The 25948-nt window shown below is 34.7% G+C and overlaps 2 protein-coding genes and 1 long non-coding RNA gene across 4 annotated transcripts; 2 read left to right on the top strand and 1 right to left on the bottom strand.

The window, feature by feature from the left end:
• Nucleotides 1-350: 350 nt before the first annotated feature.
• Nucleotides 351-3396, top strand: LOC141483844 (uncharacterized). Its single transcript, XM_074178723.1, has 8 exons — nt 351-1340; nt 1488-1538; nt 1740-1820; nt 1921-1959; nt 2020-2282; nt 2390-2549; nt 2780-2879; nt 3286-3396. Exons 1-8 carry the CDS (start codon nt 926-928, stop codon nt 3320-3322), a joined length of 1146 nt encoding a protein of 381 aa, XP_074034824.1. The 5' UTR covers nt 351-925; the 3' UTR covers nt 3323-3396.
• A 9762-nt stretch (nt 3397-13158) lies between these two features.
• Nucleotides 13159-19924, top strand: LOC141483905 (uncharacterized). 2 transcript variants are annotated; one of them, XR_012466362.1, is made up of 3 exons: nt 13159-13856; nt 19009-19207; nt 19267-19924. XR_012466362.1 is itself a non-coding variant. In XM_074178951.1 (2 exons), exons 1-2 carry the CDS (start codon nt 13159-13161, stop codon nt 19043-19045), a joined length of 735 nt encoding a protein of 244 aa, XP_074035052.1. In that variant the 3' UTR covers nt 19046-19924. The 2 variants fall into 2 exon arrangements, 1 of the variants encoding a protein (XP_074035052.1); XM_074178951.1 differs by having other exon boundaries at nt 19009-19924.
• Nucleotides 17149-25935, bottom strand: LOC141483909 (uncharacterized). Its single transcript, XR_012466365.1, has 2 exons — nt 25695-25935; nt 17149-17334 (listed from the first exon to the last, which is right to left on the bottom strand). It is a non-coding gene; the product is annotated as an uncharacterized lncRNA (long non-coding RNA).
• Between the last annotated feature and the right edge of the window lie 13 nt (nt 25936-25948).

The raw sequence follows: 25948 nt of genomic DNA, 5'->3' as shown, positions 1-25948 counted from the left end.
AGAAAAATAAATATCTCTCAGAAAATATTAGGTTTCAATTTGATAAAATCTCATTGTGATGGTCCATTGATAGAAGGATGTTCTGCCCCAGAATTCAAATCAGTTGCTGTTTCAAATTTTAGGCTTTCGTGCACTCTCAGAGATTCGTGCTGTGCTTTGAAAGATGGGACAGTGATAGAAATAAAAAATTTTGCCTTCTCCACAGTATTGAATAATTATGTTATGATTGGCCAAGCATACATAAATAAATCAGATTTCTTTGATTTACCACTAGCCTCGTCATTACTAAACATTTTCAGTGTTCACAGTTTAGGTGAAATGAAATATTGGTTGATAAATGATATATCCCATAAACTCGTACGTGTACCTTATGATGATATTTTTGTAGTTTTTCCTTTAATTCATGCCCGACAGGAGTGAAGATGCTTCTGAGGGGTTTGGTTGCTTTAACAATTTCGGTTGTAATAGCAGAATAAGACCCGAATTCATCAAAAACACAAACTAAGATCAACGTCATAGAATACAGTTAATTTTCCTGACTACCCATAGTTCATAGTTTGGGGGGAACTGACGGTGGACATTAGGTTTTTTTTAAATTTTTGTGTTTTACTAGCAGTTAAATTGTCCATTTGTACTTTCAGTATTTATCTAATGATATAAATAAACAAAATTTTACACACCAAGAGTTCTATTAGTACTTGTTAAAGCTTTCTAACTTTATTTGTTGAGCATTGGCCAAAATAAATGGTTTTGCTATTTAGAAACTAAGACTTACATGATAAGTTATTCATTTTTAACTTGAAATGGTTAGTGAATGGGGGTATTACTATCAAATCATCAAAATCTGTGAGTTGATCAAGACAGAATGTGTGTGTGTGTGTGTGACTGAAGATCACACACAAACAATTGTGTCATTCATAATTCAATGTTCATTTATTATATAATTTTTCTTGAATTTCATGTTTCTAGGATGCCTTGGCTGATAGTGAAATTCACAGAATCAGATGAAATTGAGGCTGTACCTGAATGTTGGTACAATAAAACTAAAAAAACATTATTTTACCCTCCATTTCCAATAAGTCGAATGGAAAAGGCAATTAGACATGAAACAGAGCCTGGAGACGATTGGCGGGAGTACAGTGTGGTACTAATGAGAGAAAAGAAGTATGACACTTTCCGAATCGCTTGTGCGAAAGCCTCCAAATGTTGTGTCACCTCAGAACTATCTGAGGTCGATGTGGTATCAGAGAAAAGACAACCAAAGAAGAAAAGCTACTCCTCTGACAGTGAAACAGAATCAGATTTAGAGATTCCACAAATACGTAGACCTATCAGAAAGGGTAAGTTGTGATTTCTATAAATTTTGTTTTAAAATATTACAGCATATTATCCATTTGAATATGTTAGGTACTTTTCCTAAAATTTTCTATACATAATAATTTTCTCAGAGAGTGCTTTATGTATACAGACAACACATTTTATTTCAGGCACCAATCAGTCTGAAAAAAATGCTTGCCGAGAGAGCCAGGTTGAATCAGGTAAGTAGCAATTTTAACGATATCTCTTGTTTCATACATATTTGTGATGTCAAGAATACCAATTAGAATAACCTCAATAGACAAATTTTATAGAAATTTATAAACAAACACATCAAATATTGCAAGACATGCAATGTGTTTCTTAGATGTAGTCTTCGGGACTAGGTACCATTGAGTTTTCACAAACTAATTTTTTTTCAGTCTCAAATGTGATGCCGGTGAAAAATTATGAATCGTCAACTTGTTTACCTGAACAACTTGGAAATGATGACTTCAGTAAAAGTGAGTTAGTTGTATATATTCGTTTTTAATCATATCTTTCCTGCTCAGTATGATTTAAATGTCTCAATATTGCAAAATATAAAATTAATTTTTTTTTCAGATTCAGAAAATGATCTTGGAGAAAGTACAATTTCAACAGGTACCTTTATTTCATATTCTACTATTCACATATCACTATTCTCTCATCATTCTTTTCTAGATGACAATAAATTTAAGAAAACTTGCATAGGAATGTTGGTGAAAACAAATAAAATGTTGCGAGATTTAGAGGCAAAATTAGAAGAAATATCCAGAAAAGTGGATAATATTTCAATATATATTAAGGAAAAACCACAATCATTGGAGAAAAATCAAGAGGAAAATGAAATTATAGATATCTATACAGATTTCCCGATTAAAAATGAAAATATGTTAAACCACATAGAAAAGATATTGATAAGTGAGGCAGCATATAAAAATCTAGTAAGTATATCAGCTGAAATTGTTAACAATATATTATCTAAAATGTCTTTTAAGGAAAGTTTGTTTTTCATGAATCATTTCTGAATAACTTCATTATCATTTTTCAGGTTGATATTCTCTGTCGAATCGGGGGCAAAGATTTTAAAGAATGTTCACGTCGATTCCTCAAAAAAATATTGGATGATAAATTTGCCGCAGAGTATAGTTTACATGGACACAAACATAAAAAAATTTTCAAGAACACAAAAATTTGTGCTTGCGTTTTGGGTAAGATTTATCGCTATAATAGTAAACAATAAGCTCAAGTGTACTTTTAACGAAGTCAAGTAAATTAACTCCTCAGTTGATTTTCTAGGAAATTGACAGTTGCAATATAAACATTTCACAATTTTTATCACTTATTAGTACGATTAAAGATATATAATTTATATATGATTCATTGGTGTCTATAAAAACATTTATCAGTAAATAAAGTAATATATTCTTTACATTTGTAGATGCTATACAACGGTGCCATAAAAATACAACTTTAAAGGACATTGAGGTGGTTGTTTCTGCGTACTTGGCAAAATCCACAGAAAGACTGAAAAGGCAACAGTGAGTTATTTTTAGTAATAATTATTGACAAAAGTAACTGAAAATATCTTGAAAACTAAAAAGATAATTCACATCTACTAATCACCATTTGTAGAAAACAATTAGCAAAAGTGAACCTTTGTTAGAAAGAGAATTAAAATACTTCTTTTATATAAAATTTCTCAACCGCAATGTTTTACCAAATGATTACATTTATTTTTTTGAACTTTCAGTACCAGTCATTGTTGAATTTCAAGATAAATGTTTGATTTGAAAATTATTAAGTTTTACTTTTGTTTTTTCATAACCAGTTTCAAGTCGATGACTCAGTTGTTGATTGACAATACAATCAGTACATTGTTTTAAGTAGATTTTACTCCCCTTCATTATTTGAACAATTATCTTCAAACATATTTTTTCTTTCTAGGGCTGCCCCTGTGAGTGAAGATATCCCGGTAGAATGAGAAATTCTATTGTGTTTTAGTTGATAAAGTTCACAGTTGTTTTTTTTTTTTTAAATATATACATTTGAATGCAATTTGTGTATTGATTTATGGTCGAGAGAGGTGGTAGTTAATTAAAATTTTTATATTATCCAAGTAAATAATGAAAAGCTTTAGGCTATTTCAACTATATTCGACAGTGATAAGTCATCGTCAGTTCATATAGTTAGAAATTAGCAAAATGGGCCTAAGAGATGAAGAGAAAACATCAAATAGAACTATTTACTGAATTGATGAGAATGATGGCTATGATATTTTTGACATTTTTAATGTTTATTAGCTCTTCATCAACACATTTATAAAAACACAATAATCATTGAATCTCTATTATTATCAGTATCAGTTAAACAAACAGGTAAAGTAGGTATGAAGATACCAGAATAGAGATTATACGGGGATCATTCAAAAAATATACTTGGAAGAATATTCATTGAATATTCTCCATTCATATCCCCAGTACGTTTCTGGAATATTCTGTGAATATTCCATGAATATTTGCTGTGTAATATTCTAAGATAATTATTCATTCACATTTCAAGAATATCCCTGGAATATTTTGATTATTCTATGAATATTCCTGAAATATTACATTAGAATATTCTATGAATATTTCCCCTTTCATAATCCAAGTATATCCGTGGAATATATAGAATATTCAATGAATATTCCCTGAATGATGTCACGTCGAAAACATTTCAATCACCTTCTTTAGCAATGCACCTAAGAACAATCCTATTGTTAGCATGTTTAGCAGCAAAAACACTTCTATTGAAGCAAGATCCTGTTTTACCAGTAACCAATTACACAGAAGCACTTAAGAATGTGAAAAACTTTCGGTTACTGATAGACGAAAGATGGAAATTCGACATGAGTAGTTTAGCATTGAAAGACCTCAATGAAAAACACGGAAAAAAAACCCACTCGCTACCTATAACAAGCGATGTCATTAAATTTAGAGAATATGTCGTCAATATTGCTGAACAGAGTGTTGATGTATTGAAAGAAAATATTAATGATCTGAAATCTTTCAAAACATTAACCGAGGCTATTCTTGTATTGACTGTTCTATTGAATCGAAAAAGAGTTGGTGATGTGCAATATATTAAACTCGATTCTTATGAGGAGAGTACAACCAGCAGAAATCAAGAAGAATGCATTAATGTATTATCTGAGTCAGAAAAGCTGTTATCTGTGCATTTTAAAAGAATTGTTTCCATTGGAAAGGGCAGCAAATCTATTCCAATTCTCTTCCCCAAAAATATTCAGACATATATTGAAATTCTTCTATCTAGCAGAGAGAAAAATCAATTGGTCCCAAATGAAAATCCATTTATATTCGCTTTGATCGGAAGTAAAGACAAATGGATGGATGGATCATCAGTTCTTCGTGAATATGCAGCATTATGTGGCGCTGAAAATCCAAAAACATTAACGTCCTCACGTCTAAGGAAACAAATAGCTACAGTTCTACAAGTCATAAATTTGAATGAAACGGAGAAAGAGCAGGTGGCGTCTTTCATGGGACACACAAAAAAGACCCATGAAGAGTTATACAAGTGAAGTTACTTATATGTTTGATGTTTCATATTTCATTGCTTCCTCATGTGATAAGTGGTTTTACCAATTCAACCATATTCCATATACTATATTGAATTTGAAAATGAGAAGTTAAGTGTCAAAGAACTTTCTCTAAAACTATAAGGAAAATTCATTACAAGTAATTCTCGTAGTTTGAAAGTTGTTTGACAGTACTGTGCCATTACACTTCCATTTCCAAATTGACTCCCATTCCCAAAAACCATACAATTAACTAATTAACTGCATATTTATATAATTATGCATGTATAGGCTTCCACAAGATGTATTCCAAACAGCGAAAATAGCCAAATTGTTATTGATGATGGATAAAGGAGAGGGGGCAGATTTCAAAGGCAGATTTCCAATTACTAAGTCTTGAAGGGTACAAACAGAAAAGTCGATTTCTATTATAAGGAGGCATGTTTCAATTTAAAAAACCGATTTTCTTCTACTTCTGTGCACTCCAGGGCCCATAACACAATACTTTAAAATGAAATTTTCAGTAAAGTCATCCTTCATTTGAATAGTGTTCCAAATCTGGTTAAGGCTGCAGGTTGTTTCATCAAAGTACTCCATTGTTTTTCAAACAGCTCACCCGACAACACCTTGAATAACTTAAAGATCGAAGTTATCAAGGGTGTTGCGTTGAATGGCATATCTTGTATATGTTTTTCACTGAACTAAATTCTGAACTTAATAACTTAATTTTTTTTCTTCAAATTTTTTTTTTAGATTCTGATAATGAAGCAGAGAAAACTCAAACACCTGTAGATGAGGATCACCATTTCAGCTCTAAATCTAACGAAGGTAGATTACACATTTACTTAAAAGTTTCAGATTGATTATTTTTTTTATAGGAAATGATTTTAAGAGGAAGATAATGGGTAAAAAAACAAAGCTACGTGGATCGTGGAGCAGCAAACAAAAATCTTTAATGGAGAAGTTTTTCAAAAAACATATTTGTGAAAAGATTACTCCTAAGAAGGAAGAGTGCCTACAGTTAAGAAATGAATACAAAGATATGTTCGAAGACAAAACTTGGGTGCAAATAAAAGTTTTCATTTATAACACCTTCAGAGAGGAAAAAAAATGAGTTCCTATTAATAAATTGTCAATAAGTATTCACGTGTCTTCTTCTTGTCATCTTGTGGTACTCAGATTTTGTGTAATTTCTGATTTACCAACAAAAATATAATAACTCAATACACATGGTTTGAGGTTTGGTATTTTATGATTGTCTATAATTTCTCTAGAACTCCCCCAGAAAATTCTTGAGAAAATGTTTCACCTCACATCACACGACTACTATGAGAAAAGAAAATCGGTTACCAAACTTTCCCTCTTCAAGCTTTTTAAGTCTGGAATTCTCAATATTTAACCATTGATGGATCAAATTGCAACTATTTACTTCGGACGTTCTTTGAAAGAAGCGAGATGTCACAGACGGATGTGTGAGTGATTCTATGAACTAAGGTAGGTGCGGCCAATAAGGCCTAAGTAACAGAAACACAACTTTAAATGGTTCCCGCTAAGCGAAATCACAATCATAGGTAGCAAACCATCCTAGATGGCGCCCCAAACCTGTTACGACTCGCAAGCCCGCGTGCTGCCGCCAGTGCGACATCGCTCATTGTGGCCGGCGGACACACGTCTCGATTTATAATATAACGGTCGAACCAAACGTGAGTATTTTTTTCATTTTTACACTTTTCCACATTATTTTATAGTTAACTTTTCTATTAGTTAATGTTTTAAAGACCTGTATTGTACAAAATAGTATAAATTAGACAAAATAATAATATTTTAAACTTTTCTTGACAATGTGGTTGGTTGTTAATAAGGCCTATAAAATTTAACCATAGGCCTTATTACCCTCCTTTATTACCATCATCGAGTGACTATTTTACTGTTTATTTAAGACCTTTAGAAATGAAATAACAACTGTTTTTAATTGATTTATGGTTTTCAGGCAAACCTCATAATCACAATGCCTTCCAAGCGAGCATTGTGGTCTGAAGATGATCTGGTGGCAGCAGTCAGAGCAGTACAATGTGGACGATTGAGTACGTACAAAGCTGCTGAAAGGTACAAAGTACCCAGAAGAACTATACGAAACCACCTCCAGACCGCCAGTTTAAAAAAAACCTTGGGCCAAAAACCTTTACTTAATGAAGAACAGGAAGCTGAGCTTGTGAGTAGAATTGTGAGGTTTGCTGCAATAGGATTACCTATTACTCCTGTTACTCCAGAGATTCTCCGACAGTTAGTCTTTAAATTTTGCGAGACGAATGCCATCAATCATCCCTTCAATCAACAAGCTAAAGTTGCTGGTAAGGATTGGTTTAGGGCGTTTATGAAGAGACATCCGGAGATATCACGTCGAAAGGCTCAGTTTATGAACCCGGCCAGGGCTCAAAAGCTTGATAAATTTATCGTAGATGATCATTTCCAGAGACTGAACGAAGTTTATGATAAATTGGATCTCAAAACTCGCCCTGAGAAGATTTACAACATGGATGAGAAGGGCTGCCGCCTAACGATTCACCACCAGCAGACTGTTTTGGCACAGAAGGGAGCCAAAAGAGTTCATTTACAGTCTTCAGAACACGCCGAAAGTGTCACCATCGCCGGTTGTGTGAACGCACTTGGTACTAGCATACCACCAATGATAATTTTTAAAGGCAAACGTTTGAAGCCTGAGTTATATGATAATTTACCACCGGGATCATTAGTAGAAAAATCTGCAAAAGGTTATATGACAAATGAACTGTTTAAAGAGTTTTTGAAGCACCTAGCCCGCTACAAAACTCCAGGAAAGTGCCTCTTACTATTTGACGGGGCAGCTTGTCACTTAGATCTATCCATCGTGGAAGTTGCAGATTCACTCGACATAGCATTGTACTGCTTACCTTCTAATACAACCCATGAACTGCAACCACTTGACAAAGCTGTCTATCGATCGTTTGAACACCACTGGGATTCAGAAGTTTTATTATTCAAGGAACAAAATCCAGACAAAAAGCTTACCAAGGCACGCTTCAATATTATACTTACAACTGTCTGGTCTAAATGTATGACACATAGTAACATAACAAGTGGTTTTAGAGCGACTGGTTTGTATCCATTTAATCCGCACGCTATTCCTGAAACAGCCTTTGCTCCATCTGTATTGTCAGAAGCTCCAGCTCCTGTACCAGACGTTGTAGATGTAGAAAATTCGCCACCTCACGTCCCATCTAGGCCAACAGCTTCCGAGACACCCCAGACATCGACGTCCATGCAAGAACAAAGAATTGATAATACCCCAAAAAAATCATCTGAAATGTTTTACAGAATGGTTTACGGTAGTTCCAGTTCTGACGATGAGGATAATGTACCCCTCGCTCAAGTGAAAAGAGCATCATTTAAGCAACTCCTGCCTACACCAGCTAAAAATACCGAAAAGACACCAACAGTCAGAAGAAAAGCCATCAATTATAGAGGAACTCCAGTTACCAAAGACCTGTTTGATAAAAACAAAATGGAAAAAAAGACCTCAAAAATGAAAAGCACAAAAGGAGCAAAGAGCAGGAAAGAGAATAGAGAAAGTTGGTACTGTCACGCATGTAAACAGGAGCAAGAGACTGCTATGAGGATGTGTTGCAAATGCAGCAAGTGGTACCACGAGGAGTGCGTTGGTTTAACAGAGGAGGATGATGATGATTTTGAGTGTCCAGATTGTGCCTAATTAAAGAAAAAATGCTATTTTTAAGTCTTTACTGTGATTATCGTATTACTATTATTTTATGGATCTTAATTACCAAATATAAGAAGATTATTTCATTTATTTTTGTAGTTTAAAGTCTTAGGCCTTAATATACTACCATAGTTTAATAAGGCCTAAAGACAGTGTTTTTTAAAATGTTTAATTTTAACTATGTTTATAGCAGAAGTTGCTGTTTTTCGTTTTTAATTAATAGTGATTGACATAAATGTTTAATAAACATTAAAATTTACTGATTTGTTTAAACAGTCTTTGATTTATTTAAATTTCCGCTTAGCTAGGCCTTATTGGCCGCACCTACCTTATTTCAGATTACATATCCTTACGAACGAGCAAAACATATTTTTTATCAGCCAACTTTCGAAAAAGATCATTTGAATACCTACCGAAAATCCAAAAATATATTTTTTTTATCTCTCTTATGTTTCAGAAAAGGTTTTGGGAACTTTCGATTATGAAATATAAATTAAGGACTCTGAGCTTTTATTCAATTGCACTGAAAAGAATAAAACACGTAATCGCACATCTGAAGAAATTTTATTTTATTTCTTTGAATAAAAGTTTGTCCTTATTTTTCATATCTATTCGATTCTTTTTAGTCATTCAGTCAGCACCTTCAAGAACAAAAATCATAAAATCCCCTCAAGATTCCTGAATTTTGACAAAAAATATATTTTTTGAAAAATAGACTGCTGATACTTGATGAAAGTCCATAATTGTTCAACTCCACCTGATGAAGCGAACCACGTGTCGTGGTCCAGTTGACCCTAAGTTTCATATAGTGAAGTTTAACTCTATTCTTTAAAATATCTCCCTCCCCAAAAGTCACTTAATACAATTTATTCAAGAATCTAATAATCACAAATTTGTCCGCCATCGTGAATTCCGTAATTATGACAAAAAATCATATTCTCAAGACACCAAAAACCCATATACAAAGTTAGTATAAAATCTTACCATAAATCACAAAATTCGTTTACCATCTTGAATTCTTAAATTTTGGCAAAAATCATATCCAAAAAACCCTGATACCAATTTAGAATAAATATTTTGACGTAAAATTCATAATCATCTACCTCAAAATGTCTGTTATGCCAATTATAACGAAAATTTTTTGCCAAAAAAATTATCCTATCAAATTTGTCTATTTCTAGTCATGTGTGTCGAAATAACCAATGAAACCATCATTACACTGATAACTACCCATGGATAGTTTTCACGGGTAGTTATCACTTATGTCATGACATTGCTAAGCAACCAACACAATAAAGTTGTTTGACATTTCAGTAATTCAATTTATTTCGAAAATGTCACTTCCTCGCTTTGGTGTTCATATTTGAATATTGATCAGGAACATCATAACCAAATAATCAATAGTATGCGTGGAAACACCTATGCAGTAACCGAGGCAAATACAGGCAAATCAACGGAATATCATTATACGAATTGTTCTTTTAATAACTGTGTGTTCAATAAATAATTTTGTTCGAATTGCAAAAAATTTTCTCACCGAATATCCCTCGAACATTGATAAATAACTCATAATTTTATCACAACTTCCTCAAGCACGTTATTTTAGGTATTTCAGAATCATGTCTTTCTTACGAGCTGCCCTGATGAATGGAACCCCTCTTACTGAAACCCAACAGAAGGAGGTCAAGCGCATGAAGGGGTTAATGGCTGGAACCCCGCTAACTGAAACCCATCTAGAGGAAGCCATGCGCAGAAGGGTGGTTGTCCATTAGGACGTTGTGATCCAGCCAGCTATGACTTCGACGACGGCTCCCAACGTCACATCTCTCTTCCGTGACTTCAACCCCGACCAGGAGGCGGAAGCAGTGCTGGACCTCTCCACCGAGGCGGTGCCGACGTCTCAGAGTTTGAAAGGGTTGTTGGAGACGATGAATCCAAACTTGGAGGAACCACTGCCAGATCTTCTGGAATTATCGGATGTGTGATGTTGGCACAGCTACCTGGTGTGTTATCCCAATCAATCAAACTCATCCTCGGATGAGTTTGAAAACCCGAAGAAGCGGATACGGGCCAACAACAAGGTGGTGAAGTCTGAAAAGCGGAGTTCCAAGAAGACGAAACCACCATCCGCGAAGTCGAAGTCATTAATCAGGAGGAAGGACGATAAACTGAGCGTCTTCAGAAAAAGATGTGAAAGGAACACGGCCATTAGAGCTTGGCCGGAAGGAACCCGTTCTTCGGAAGTATCAAAAGCTGGACCATCCTCCCCTGCAGCACCCGTCCACCAGGTGCAAGTGGTTGTAGATGTCCACCGGAAAGCTAGTCCGTCTCCTTTACCACATCAGGATGGGAGATCAACCTCACCAGCCCTTCCTGAGGAAAACATTTCTTCGCCCACTCGAGAGGTCGCTGCGGAAGTTCCTCTGTCACAGAGCACATGTGAGGACCGGAAAGTTGTTGATTCTTTCTCATACATGCGATCTGTGATGGATGAATTGAGCAAGATGCGACAGCGCCGAGGTGAGTGCGATTCCCGCCGCAGAACCATGAGTGCAAAAATTGAAGGCATTCAGGCTCAGAAGCGGGAATTAGATAAGCAGCTTTCTCGCATTGAAGCGGATCTTCGCAAACTAGATCAACTTGAAGGTGAGCTAGTGGCTTACATTGAGAAGTACGAGCCTCGGGTGCGGCGATGGAAGGACATGATTACCGGCTTGATAAAATTAAATAAAAAATAAACAAGGAATTGAAAGGAGTGCGTACATACTTTGGTTGTTGCACACAGAATACTGCGAGGTTGGGGCAGTATTTATTTCTTTATTCTAGTCATGTTCTAGCCATATTTAGCATGTAGAAATTAATCACAAAAATAGTACAATCTATGTAAGTATTTAATTGCAATATGAGTTAGTTCAAAATAAGATCAAAATGTCAAAACAATAAAAAAATAATAATAAAGGTGATTTTATCTAGGAGAAATAAACTTTGTATGGTAAGACTAATGAGTTTGAATAATATTTATTTTTTTCAGAATCATGTCTTCATTACGAGCTGCTCTGATGGATGGAACCCTTCTTACTGAATCCCAAGAGAGGGAGGTCATGCGCAAGAAGGGGTTTATGGCTGGAACCCCGCTAACTGAAACCCATCTAGAGGAAGCCATGCGCAGGAGGGTGGTTGTCCATTAGGACGTTGTGATCCAGCCAGCTATGACTTTGACGATGGCTCCCAACATCACGTCTCTCTTCCGTGACTTCAAGGCGGAAGCAGTGCTGGACCTCTCCACCGAGGCGGTGCCGACGTCTCAGAGTTTGGAAGGGCTGTTGGAGACATGGAATCCGGACTCAGAGGAGCCGCTGCCAAATCCTTCATTGTCCAATCACTCACTGCTTGGATTATCGGATTTGGAGGAGGTGATGTTGACAGATCTTCCTGTGGTGCTGTCTCAGATCGACTCAGAGGACGAGTTCGATAATTCGAAGAAAAGGGTACGAGCGGACAAAAAGGTAGAGAAACGTTCCCGAAAGTCGTCGAAGTCATCATCCAGAAGGAAAGGGAATAAGCTCAATGTGTTCCGGAAAAAATGCGAAAAGAACACAGACATCAGAGCCTGACCGGAAGCATCCCATCCTCATGTGATTGCCGGACCATCCTCCTCTGCAGCACCGGTACACCAGGTGGTGCGGGTAGATGTTCATCGAGAAGATAAACCCACAACACTTCAGGACAGGATGTCGAGTCCACCAGCCATTCCATCACCCACTCGAGAAGTTGTTGTGGAAGTTCCTCTTTCACAGAATACATGTGAGGACAAGAATGTTAGGGATTCTTTGTCCTACATGCATTCTGTGATGGATGATTTAAACCATAAACAGCAACTCGAACGTGAGTATAGTTCCCACCGCAGAGATCTGATTGCTCAGAAGCGGGAATTAGCTGAGCAATTGGCTCGCGTTGAAGCAGATCATAGGAAGGCAGATGAGCTTCATAGCGAGCGAGTTGCTTATATTGCCAAGTTCGAGCCTCGGGTGCGGCGATGGAGTGATATGATTGCGCATTTACCCATTAGGAAATAAATATTATATAGTGCATGTTAGTTTTAGGATATATTTAACCCGGCAGGACTCGCACTGTTAGATAAAATCTAACATTTTCAGTTGCACTACAGACTTTTTTTTAATCTCTCGTCAAATTGATTTCATATTTTAGGAATGCCTTCTGTAGAATTCCTTTACCAGTTCATGATTGTTGGGGCGTGAGTGGGGGATTGTGGTGGCTACAAATAAATTAAAGTTAGTAATAATCTAACGCGCGAGCGATCAAGTCGGTGGCTTGTGTTAGGAAGAATCTAACGACGCGAGTGATTACATATGTGCTTTTCTCCAAATTGTTGGTAATTTTTTATTTCATCAAATTAGCAGGTACCTTTTTCAATTTTTTTGCTTTTTCCTTTATTTATTTGAGCTTTTCTACAGAAAAAAAAATGGATTCTAAAACTGAACAGCAGTTGTTAAAATGGTTTGAAGAGATTTCAGATCATGAATGTGAAGGAGCTATTGATTCAGATTCTGACATTGAAGATGCCCCTTTTGAGCATAGTGTTCATGCAACTGACACTGAGCAATCTGACATTGAAGAGGCCTCTTCTGAGGATAGCGTTCATGCAACTAACATTGAGCAATCTGACGATGATGAAGAAACGGCATTATCCCCCAGAGATAAGCAAGTGATAATTTCACCTCAGTGGATAGGGAAAGATGGCACTACATGGCTAAACCATAAACCAGAGATTCCTCCCACAAAAATACGTGCACAAAACATCATATCTAAACTTCCCGGTGTGAAGGCTGCAGGAAAAAACGCTCAAGAAGTTGTGGATTGTTGGAAACTATTTTTCCCCGATGGCCTTATTACAGAAATTGTAATCCATACCAACAAAAAATTAGATAAAATACGATCATCTTATAAACGGCCAAGGGATTGTTTATCAACAGATTTTGAAGAAATATCTGCGTTTATTGGATTGTTGTACATGGCCGGCATAAAAAAGGCTCAGCACTTGAACACAGATGAGCTATGGTCCAAAGATGGAACAGCACCGGATTTCTTTGCCGCTGTAATGTCCAAAAGACGTTTTCACTTGTTGGTGCAAGCTGTAAGATTCGATAATATGGATACAAGGTATGAAAGATCAAAGACAGATAATCTGGCACCAATAAGATCGGTGTTTGACCAATTTGTTCAACTTTGTTCTTCCTATTACACGGTAGGGGAGAATGTCACCATTGACGAAATGCTAGAGGCTTTTAGGGGACGTTGCTGTTTCCGACAGTATATTGATAACAAGCCCGCAAAATATGGGATCAAAATATACGCCCTTGCCGACTCCAGGACTTTCTATAACATGGAAATTTATGCTGGGAAACAACCTGTCGGTGCTTACCAAGTACCTAATGATGCTGCAGATGTAGTCAAACGTCTCATCAAAACCATTGACAAATCGGGACGAAACGTTACAGCAGATAACTATTTCACATCTGTTCAACTTGCTAATGATCTATTTACTGATCACAAGTTAACACTTGTGGGCACATTACGGATAAACAAGAGACAAATTCCACCCCGGCTTATTGAAGTAAAATATCGTCCTATACAGAGTAGTATGTTTGCTTTTGGAGTTTCTCCCAACCGTTGTAAGCTAGCTTCATTTATTCCGAAGAAAAACAAAAATGTGCTAATGATTTCCACTCTACATTATGATGACTCAATTGACGCCGAATCCGCGGAAAATAAACCAGAAGTAATTACATTTTACAACCTGATGAAAGGGGGAGTTGACGTCGTTGACAGAATGAAAGCCGAATATTCTGTAACCCGAGTTAGCAATCGTTGGCCATTGACCCTATTCTGCAGCTTGTTGAATATTGCCACTATCAATTCACAAATTATTTACAAAAGTAACACTGGTGTCATATCAACACGAAGACAATTCATCAACTTATTATCAAAGCAACTTACACGACCTCTTCTTGTTCGGCGAGCTTCAATTACAACTTTATCATTCAATCTTCGCCAAAGAATTAAATCTATTGCAAATATAGAACCACATAATAACCCGAAACCTTCAACATCTCAAAATTCTGAAAGTAAACCAAGATGTGGTTTCTGCGCAGTTAGGAAGAATAAATTTACCCAACATAAATGCCACCAATGCCAAACTCCAATCTGTAAAGAACACACCACCAGAACAACTTTCACTTGTTATAAATGTGAAGATAACAATTGCAACGAAAGTGACGATTGAATTCGATAATTATACATTTTTCTTTGTTGTTTTTAGAATTTAGAATAAATCAACTAGAATCAATATTAAATAGTTTTTATCATGAAAAATCAGTGTTAGCTGATGCTAGCGTGAGAAAGAATCTATAGGCGCGAGTTCTCACGTCGTTGAATAGTACGCGAGTTCTCCCGAGTTAACAAATTGTATTTCAGTATGACCCACATATACCATTTCATAAGATCAAGTGTTATATCTCAAAATAAATTTAAAATATTAGCAGTACAACACTTCACATCTGTTTTCCTGAAAGAAAATCATATATCTCGCGATTTGAAGACACATTCAACAAATTGTATTTCAATATGACATACATATTCCATTTTATAATATCAAGTGTTATATTCCATAAGAAATATAAAATATTAGCAATACAACACCCAACATGTTATTCTGAAAGATAATAATGTATCTTGCGTTTTGACGACACATTCTACAAGTTGTATATCAGTATGACCCACCAAGACAATTTTATAATATCGAATATTATATTTCATACCAGATATAAAATATTAGCAATACGACACTTTACATCTGTAGTTCTGAAAGAGAATCAGATATCTTGCAAGTTGAGGACACATTCAACAAATTGTTCATCAGTATAACCACATATTCCATTTTATAAGATAGAGTCTTATATTTCATAACAAATATAAAATATTAGCAATAAAACACTTAAGATCTATTTATCTGAAAGAGAATCATGTATCTTTCGTCTTGAAGACATATTAAACAAATTGTATTTCAGTATGATCCACATATACCATTTCATAGGATCAAGTGTTATATCTCACAATAAATTTAAAATATTAGCAGTACAACACTTCACATCTGTTTTCCTGAAAGAAAATCATGTATCTCGCGATTTGAAGACACATTCAACAAATTGTATTTCAGCATGACCTACATATTCCATTTTATAAGATCGAGCGTTATATTTCGTACCAAATATAAAATAGCAATATAACACTTCACATCTGTAGTTCTAAAAGAGAATCAGTATCTTGCGATTTGAGGATACATTCAACAAATTGTTCATCACTATAACCATATATTCCATTTTATAAGATCGAGTCTTATATTTTATAACAAACATAAAATATTAGCAATAAAACACTAAAGATCTATTTATCTGAAAGAGAATCATGTATCTTTCGTCTTGAAGACATATTCAACAAATTGTATTTCAGTATGACCCACATATACCATTTCATAAGATCGAGTATTATATCTCACAACAAATATAAATTAGCAATAAAACACCCAAAATCTGTTTTCTGAAAGAAAATCATGTACCTTGCGATTTGAAGGCACATTCAACAAATAGTATTTCAGTATGACCCACATATTCCATTTTATAAGATAAAGTGTTATATCTGACAATAAATTCAAAATATTAGCAAAACAACACTTCACAATCTGTTTTTCTGATAGAGAGTCATGTATCCTACGATTTGAATAAACATTCAACAAATTGTATTTCGGTATGACCAACATATTCCATTTCATAAGATCGAATGTAATATTTCATGCCAAATATAAATTATTAGTAATATGACACTTCCCATCTGTATTTCTGAAAGAGAATCATGTATTCTGCGATTTGCGGACGCATTCAATATTTTATATTTCATAAGAAATATACACTTCACATGTTTTTCTGAAAGAGAATCATGTATCTTGTAATTTGATGACACATTTTACAAATTGTATTTCAGTATTACCCGCATATTCCATTTCATAAGATCGAGGGTTATACATATATTGATATAACATTTTCAACAATATAGAATTATACGTATCCAAAGCCATTTTGAAAATGTTGTGAAACTACTGGTACATAAGATTAACGGATGAATTTTGCATATGGAAATTTCAGAAAAATAACATAGCTTTACAAACAGGTATACTTCAACTTAGTTATACCAGTTGAACCTATGACAAATCATCTATCAACAACTTCTTTCTTACTACAGAATCTAAATGCACACATCATAAAAATCCCTCCTACAATAGAGCATATTACGCATGTATTGGCAGTGACAAAATTGGTCCTCAAAGTAATATTATGAGTCGATTCCTGATCCAATATTTGAACAATATGTTTCTTTGTGGGATGTACTGATTTCCAAACAAAGTTATGTACTTTTATTTCAATCATTTACATGGGAAAATATGTCTCACTAAGATCGAGATAAAATATTTACATCAATAAAAAAGGGAACTACATTCCAAGTAACTCATCTGCATCTTTGATATATTACCACCTGCAGCATCCCGAAGTGTATCTCCATATTGATCAGTTCTTGTACAGAAATTCTGGAAAAAAACAAATTTCAATTCAATTTAATCCACTAAAAATAAGTCATATATAATAATAATATATGAACACGGACTTTCACATCAGGAGTCATGATTGAAGAGAACAAAATCCAGGCTGGTAGGCCGTGATCAAATGAAACCTGAAGTACTATCATAAAGTATCAAGGATTTGATACTTTTCAAATAATTTCTTCAACTGCATTGAACTGATATGACATGAACTCACAATTAGTTAAGAAGGACTCAAAAACTTTCAATATTTGTTTATATTTGATGATTCAACATCTCCTTCTGTCTGATTATAATTATATCTATGATTGCATTTAGAAATCATATATTTATTTTTACAATACCAGAAACAGAATCCAAGTTCCAAAAGCTATATGAAGAGAAACAAAAACGTTTTTTCTTGAATATGCGAAATGATCATTTGGGGAAAAGACGGTGGTAAATTAGTTCCAACTTTGGATCTGATTACCGCTATAGAATCCACATCTCAGAATGTATCTACAGAAACTTCTGGTGATTTCGGGTCTGACTGCCAAACTGTTCTTTCTCAACCATATCAAGTTGAAAGTAATCTTAAAAGTAAACTTGAAAGTATTGCACTCAAATCTCTCAGATCCGACAGCAATATTGAAATTATTCCCGCAGATAAGGATTATGCAACAGTTATGATGCATTCCCATGAATACGAAAACAAATTCAGGCAATTGTTTCCAGAGACAACATACTAAGTACGCAATACAGGTTCCACTGTTACAACCATGAATTTTAAAAAACTGAAAGAAAATCCAACATAATTGATGGAACAAAAGATATACAACACTATATACAAGTGAAATTGAAGTTATAATTAAAATTAGTAACTCATAATTTTAATTATGAATATTAGTAAGTCAAGATTATAAAAATCAATATTAAACAAACTAAACACATTCTAAAAGTTGAGAAACGAAAACACATTTTTAAAAGTTGAGAAACTCTTCTATAAAATATTTGTTCTGTCAGAAAACGTTAGACTTTAATGCTAAATGATATATTAGACATATTATAGGAATATCGTTTAAGCTCAAATGTACATTTAAATTTATTATATAATTTCTCTTATGAAGTCAGGCGAGTTCCGGCAGATTTGTAATCGTGAGTAACTCTGGTGTAGACTTCTTTTCATTCGTGAGTCATGCGAGTGCAAGTCCTCATTTTTCTTGAACCTGTTTTCATTTTTTTTTAATATACAGTGCATTTTTTTAATATATTGATATCTGTACATTTAGAACTTGGAACTGGTTCAATCTTAGTATTTAGCACATAGTTTCTTGTACCTATTTCAGTTGTCTGTAATGCATATCAATAGTTGGATCTGGTATCAAAATGTTCATAAAGTGTTCATCTTTGGAGATGTGAAGTTTGATCTACAAAAATCGATAAACTGAAGAGATAATCGTGTTTATAACATCAATTCTCACAACAAACAATGTTTTTATAGAGCTAACAAGAAACACTTCTGGGAAAAACTTTTTTTTTATTCCATTAATAAATACTGAACCATTAGTTACAAACAGGGTGGCCCAACAAATTTCTAAAACTGTTGTTTCTGAAATATGAACTCAATATAAACAATGACCAATACTGTCCGTGTGATGGGTCTAACCAATGGATTCATTACAGCTGTGCGATTCTTACCACTTCAGAGGTGGAATTCTAACAACTGCTCGTATCGTATCGGTGCACTCTTTCCTGACTACAGGTAAATTTGTTGGTCCTCAAGGAAAGGATTTGTATAAAAAACATTGGGATGAATTGGCGCATAAACTGAATGATCTAGAATCTAGGATATAGAACAAAACCTACTGAAAAATGGCAAAAGGTAAACCAAAGTCTCGAATACTTAGATTTTTTATAACTTATTAGAGTTTTCGTTTGTAGTCTTGGTATTCATCTAAAGTATTCATTAAAAAAAAGGCTGCTGCGTGGGATTAAATAATCCAGAATGTGATGTACCTGTATTCCTTGAACCAGAGTCCTGCGAAAATAGTCTTGATGAACCATCAACATCGAAGATACCTTCAACATCAAAAACTATGCCCCAGAGAGATGATAAGGAACCACCACATAAGAGACACAAAATGGACTTCCACAATGAATTCAGGGAAACCATTGAAGAGTTAAAAGATATAAAAAAATCTTCCTTGAGCGTAACAACACATGCTATAATATAAATGAATGAATTCAACAAAAATAACAGCTTCTAGGTGGGCAAGTGATTTTTGAAGAAAGTACCTCCCCAGAACTGGAATAGAAAGCAGCCTTCCATTCATGTGGTACCAAATGAATGGTTTTGTTGTACTTCTTCATCATTTTGTGGAACATCACAGATTATTTTTATTTTATTGTTATAGAAAGCTATGTTTATTTTTAGTTCGAATGTACCTGATTTTGTACTGGAGTATATCATTAATAATTATGTTTGAATCTTCTCTTTATTTCACAAATAGATAGTTTAGTCCTCATTCAAATTATTGCACAGGTTGGTGAAAAAACTCAAAAAACGACAAAATTACATAGACTTTGCGACGTTCAACATATGCACTGTATTATGAAATATTTGTATGTTGGCAAAAGAAATCAATTTTATGACAATATAAATGTTCCAATCACAACATATTTGGTATAGGTTTACAAAAAAATTACTGGTAATCTGTTTAAATCTGTTTAAAATCTGTTTTTCCGTTAACCAGCTGTCGCACCCCTACGAACGACAACCCTCAAAAGTCGAAACTTGTGCGAGCTAAGGATTAACGAGGTCTTCCTTCTACAGCAAATTGTCCTTGATTATTGAGTGGTTCTGCAATCAGGACGTCACCGTTATCATTGTCTGGATCACCTACGTTTTCATCGATGGGTATGTTTGCATCCACACACATATTGTGTATCTCAAGTACGCTCCTTCAAAAGACAGTGAAATCTCATTTTTAGGATCCCAAAACATCTTTTGATGCAATTATTTGCTCTAATGTGGGCATGATTAAACCTAGATTCGGGACTATTTTCAAGGGGGTTTTGAAAAGGTGTCATTAGAAATGGCTGAAGTGGGTAGCCAGAATCTCCAATTAACCAAGCTTCTTTCCCAGATTCGTAAATTTCTTGCATATAATTCTTTATTAATGAGTGGATCCATATAAAAGAGTCATGAGTGGATCCTCAATAGTTGGCAAAAATATTATTTATTTTCATACGGTGATCACAGATAACTTGGCAATTCAGAGAATGGTAACCCTTTCTATTAATGAAATTATGTTCATCACCAGGCAGATGGCAACATGGGTATGACTCCCTATGACTCCCGGAAAATGTAATTTCTCCATGAAAGCCATTTTCAATACATTCCTTTCCCGAATATTCTGAGGGAATACTATAAATTCTGCACCCATCACTTCAACTATTCCAATTGATACTTCATGTATTGCTCGATGAACTGCAGTTTGACTCAAACTGCAAAAAGTTTCCTCACCAACACCCCTCTGCTAAGTCCCTTTGCCATAGAAACGGAGAGCGCAAAATATTTTACTTTCTATTGTAATACCTCCTCTTATGCGAGGTGACCTCAAATGGGGGGTTAATACGGCTATCAATCATCTTGTCAAATGTTTATTTAACCGCAAATACTTTAATCTATTTCGTTTTCAGGTTAGGATTTTGAAATGTTGAAAAGGGAAACATGTACTATTGAAAAGAGAAACATATATCGAAATCTTTAAACGATAGATCTACACCTATCGGATGAAATTATGAAATTTTGATACACGAAACGATACCAACTACTACTTAGAATTCCTACTGTCGTCTCAAACGATACGATAGCTGTCTTAGAATTCCATTGCAGATATAAAATGTATGCAGCTTAAAACCAAGAGAGCTCTCGAATACTTCTGTGAAAGTTGTCAAGAAGGTTTGAGGATCATTTCTATACTTCAAAAACAAATCAAAAATTAAAAAGTCTTGATGACTTGTCATAAGGCAGCAGAATATTCCGCAGAGCAATATTAGAAAACAAAGTGATATAACAAACTTCGAAGCACTCTTCTGTGAACATGAAGAAAAGTTGGGGCAAAAAAATATAATGGTGAACAACCTAATAGAGAGTATTGCTGATGGTCCTCAGAATAAGATGCACAAAGAGGCAACTGAGGTTGACCAACTCTGATCTGATTGTCAAATCAATGAAAGTATGAAAACTCAGTGAGAGACCAAGATCATTAAAAGTATTTTTTTAAATGCAGATTCGGCTGTAAGGTTGTTGAGAAATAAGAAAAAATCAACAAGCCACATGTTAAAATAGGAAATGATCAGACGTGAATTATTAAAAACTCAAGAGATGAATTAGAATCCCGCAAAAGTAGAGGAGAAATGAACCTAACCATAAAATACATCATCAACAATGTTCCTACCATAACTTAAACAAATAAAAAAAAAAAACAATTTTCTGATGGAGAATTGGAATTCAAACAATACAATATATTCAGATGTGACAGAGAATCTACCGGGAGCGACAAACGTGGAGGAGGTGTACTGAGTGTTAGTCATTTCTAGAATCAAAGCTAACTCAATAACTGTGCATAACCATGTTGAACATATTTTTGTGATAACCGAATACGGCAACTCCTCAATTATTTTTGGCTGTGCTTACATTCCGCCATCATACCCCACGACTTGTGAAACTGTAGAAGATATTCATAATGAGTACCCAAACAACTTGCTCATTCTAGCTGAGGACTATGCCTGATGCCAAATGGGATGATGATAATATGAGGCTAAATGTCACTTGTAACCCGAATTCACCTGCTTTGATATTGAATTGTTGTTGTTAGTTGAATCTATATCAACTTAGTAGCATTTCTAATAGTAAAAATACCTTCTTAGATCTGGTTTTCTTCAAGAGACATGACATATCAATTCAACTTTCAATGGACCCACTACTACAGGCTAGCACTCATCACTCTTCTCTTTCATTTAGCATTATAACACGCACTTCTAGCTATACACTCGATTACAATGAATACTTTTAATGATTTGAAAAACGTCGACTATGGCTCCATAAATGCATACATATCTTGTGTGGACTTGCATATGCTCAATTACCACAGTGATATCAATCAAGAAGTTTCTTATATCTACGAAGTCTTGTGTAATGCTTTCAAGCTTTATGTACCTTTAAAAAAATGTAATTGATCAAATTTTACTTCTTGGCTCACTCCTCAGTTATGGCAGTTGGTCAGAGAGAAAAAAAAGTATCATAAACTCTACTCACAATTTGGCTTGGATGAGGATTATATAAATGTTTCTAACCTGAGAGCTTACTGTAAATCCATTAGCCAAAATGTTACAAGAGTCGTATTGAAGTCATAGAGAGAATATGTAACAATCCTAGGTATTTCTGATCACATGTCAACAAAATAAAAAATTCACACAAAATTTCAGAAAAAATGCACTACAATGATTGGTCAATTCCGATGGTAATGATGTATATCACCCTTCGATGCCTGATACCAAACAGTTGGACTATAGTAGGGATAAACTACATCTCACAGGTAATTGTCATCTGAGTCATTATATGCAAAGACTAGGACTGTCACAAGACACTAAAATGATTATCGGCAACCCTTTAACAGCAAATAACACAGCAGTCAAAGTAGTCCCTGCCTTACCGAAGGACCCACAAATGAATGGGTGCATCCAACGGCAGTTCAAGGAAAAACTGCCAGAACTGGCAGACCTGTTCGATGACAAAAGCGTTGTGCAGCAGACAACCAGAATCAAAGGAATCAACGTCCAACTGACAAAAAAGACAATTAAAATAAACCACGACGGCACGGAGCCAGACATTTGGAACAAACTGAAAGATAAGACTGCAACGGACCGAAAGGTGGATATGCACCACGTGGAAAGCATGTCGATGCTCGACCTGCAGAAGCTGACGGAAGCCATCTTCCATAAATCCCCAATAGGGAGGGAGCCAAAACAAATGACCAAAACAGTTCTCTCGGGGGATACCTGAAGGTAGGACTAGCGAGGTGCAAGCTAAAGAGGCGGCTGAAAGTAAACAGATGTGCGAAATGCTGGTCTTAAGAACATGACTAGGTGCCCCGTTTTCAAATACGCCATGAAAAAGGACCAGACACAAACAGAAGGCAACGAGACCAACCAAAGAAGTGAGACAAGTGAATGGGATACAGAAAGAGAGACCAACCAAGGAATCACCACAAAACGAGATGGAAAAGACTACAAATAATACAATGAAAAAGTCGACGGAGTCTACCAGCATCCTCCGCGATCTCATAGCATAACATAAAATGAAGTTTCAAAGGAAAGAAACGTGAGTTGGTATGGATTCCTACAAAGCACATAGACGCGAAGACCTTCCATGACACAATTCCTAAGTTGCACACTGGCATAAATGATCTTGAGAGCCTCGCGAAATTGAACAACCATTCAACCAACATTAAAGTGTGGATAGTACACAGCCCGGTCTACAAATTTGTGAAGCCAATCACCTGAAAAACAATATTGGACATAAATATATTAATCAAAATCAATAAGACTATGTTATAAAATGGCGAAATAGGTTGAAGCAATTGGCTCTTTTAAAACAAAAACCCAGCATTTATAGGCCTGAGTTAATATAAATATATAATATTCATCTTTATACATCAGACTTATTTTTGGAATTTGTAGACTTGTAGACGTTAGAGGATATCACATAAATTACAAGACATCGGACAGTTGAACATGGCTAAAAGGAGACATGTACATAGTGCAAATTTCACTCATAGGATTATAAGATTAGATAAGAATGTATTGGTCTTCATAATACAATAGTACATGATTTGAAAAACTAGCTATAAAGGTGCCATTTCGTTAAATTGTTAAATTTTCCAAACTGCACCAATGACTTCATTTATTTTGTAAAATGCTTAGCTTACAAGTGCCCGCTCCACAAGTTTTTTAAATGAAACATTTTTCCATTCTTGATATAATATATTATTTTTATTTCATATGAACATTTCTTTATACAACACACTATATACATGGTACACACAACATTGCAAGAAAAGACGTCAAATAAAAACCATAATTTTAGTGATTTGCTTCAAAATATATTTTTTCAAATCATATGGTTCCACATTCAACAGAATTTGTTTCAATTTGATCTTTCGAAAGAGTTATATATTTTGCCGTGTTAGGAATCACAAGTTAAAAGGTAAGGCCTCGTTAGTCTTTAGCTCGCACAAGTTTCTCAACTTCTGAGAGTTGTCGTTTATATGGGGACTACAGCTGATTAACGGAAAAAACAGATTTTTAAACAGATTTTTTAATGCTTCGGATTGTTTTTCAGTATTCACCGAATTCATTTTAGATGTTCTAATGATCTCTTTGCTTTTGGTATTGTATTCGTGTATCACTGCCTCAGTAGTATATTTATTTTAATTTTTATGAGCATATAATATAGCTGTGAGTATATATAAATATGAGACAGTGAGATTCTCTAGATTTATGAAAAAAAGGTTTTGCAGGATCAGTCGATTGCTTCAACCATCTCTCTAATTATTTTTTCTGAGTTATAAAAACTTCATTATTATGAATAAACTTATTATGAATAAAACCCTGTATTATCTACATAAAAAAATTACTTTTGGTTCAGACATCCACAGTTTGAATGTTGAGGTTAAACGATATTTTGACTCCTCCAGCCTTTAGAACAGAAACATTCAAATGCTCATTTTCATTTCAAATCACCAGAATAGATAATGAAATCTCCCAGAAGATAAAACACGAATGCGTCTCACATTCCAAAAATCACCTAAAGTTATATTTACTTCAAAATCAACAGTAATCAGGTGCGAGTCCCGAGTCATTTTTTAATCTTTTTTTTTTCATCTTCATTTCATTGAAATATGCCCATTTTTTTTCTGCGCCATCACTTATATATACAAACTTATCAAAAACTTTTTTTTCTCTTCACCTTTTATTCTGAAAATAAAACACACTATGTGTAAAATCATTACTGATAATTTATGAAGGTTGAGTGGAAGAACAGTTCATTTCAGAGACGTGTCTCTACAAAAAGTAGATCAAAATATTAAAATAGTACCTAACACCTAGTACCTTCAACCTTTTTCCCTCTTGGTACAGAAACATGGTTTTGATAATATTGAAAATGTGTTATTCCTGGATCGTTTCAAGAAAGCTTTGTATTACGTATTTGAAAAATGTATAGTTGAAACCAAAAATAATGCCGCCTTCTGTATTCAAATCAAATACAATCTCAAGTTACTGAAAAACATACCCCAACTCACCTCTGGATTCCATTGCTGAAGTTGCTGTGAAATTTCACAAAAAAATTGTGATTTTCCAGAAGAAGCAGTGATCCCACTCCATATAAATCTATTCCCACTTATCAAAAACAAATTAATGAACGGGTATCTTAAATATGAAATTTTCGTTGAAAGTCGTGCTGCACAGTCACAAGAAATCAAAAACTAAAATGGCTACCACAGAATACTGATTGTAAACTCGTTTCTGTAGTCTGTGATGGCTACCACAAGTCTGT

The sequence above is a fragment of the Leptinotarsa decemlineata genome, unplaced genomic scaffold (genome assembly GCF_025532065.1).
Source record: "Leptinotarsa decemlineata unplaced genomic scaffold, Ldec_3_MD MMD2_P_RNA_scaffold_14, whole genome shotgun sequence".
Taxonomy (NCBI): domain Eukaryota; kingdom Metazoa; phylum Arthropoda; class Insecta; order Coleoptera; family Chrysomelidae; genus Leptinotarsa; species Leptinotarsa decemlineata.
The sequence above is the reverse complement of the archived record's forward strand: the minus strand, read 5'-3'. Positions and strand labels throughout refer to the sequence as shown.

What these genes read in the sequence shown, in the direction of transcription:
- LOC141483844 (XM_074178723.1), top strand. Translation starts at nt 926, where the DNA reads ATGTTCATTTATTATATAATTTTTCTTGAATTTCATGTTTCTAGGATG. An exon ending in AAATGATGACTTCAGTAAAA is followed by an intron (nt 1,821 to 1,920) that starts GTGAGTTAGTTG and finishes TTTTTTTTTCAG; the next exon opens with ATTCAGAAAATGATCTTGGA. An exon ending in AATTTGTGCTTGCGTTTTGG is followed by an intron (nt 2,550 to 2,779) that starts GTAAGATTTATC and finishes TTACATTTGTAG; the next exon opens with ATGCTATACAACGGTGCCAT.
- LOC141483905 (XM_074178951.1), top strand. Translation starts at nt 13,159, where the DNA reads ATGGATTCTAAAACTGAACAGCAGTTGTTAAAATGGTTTGAAGAGATT. An exon ending in TTCGATAATATGGATACAAG is followed by an intron (nt 13,857 to 19,008) that starts GTATGAAAGATC and finishes GATTCATTACAG; the next exon opens with CTGTGCGATTCTTACCACTT.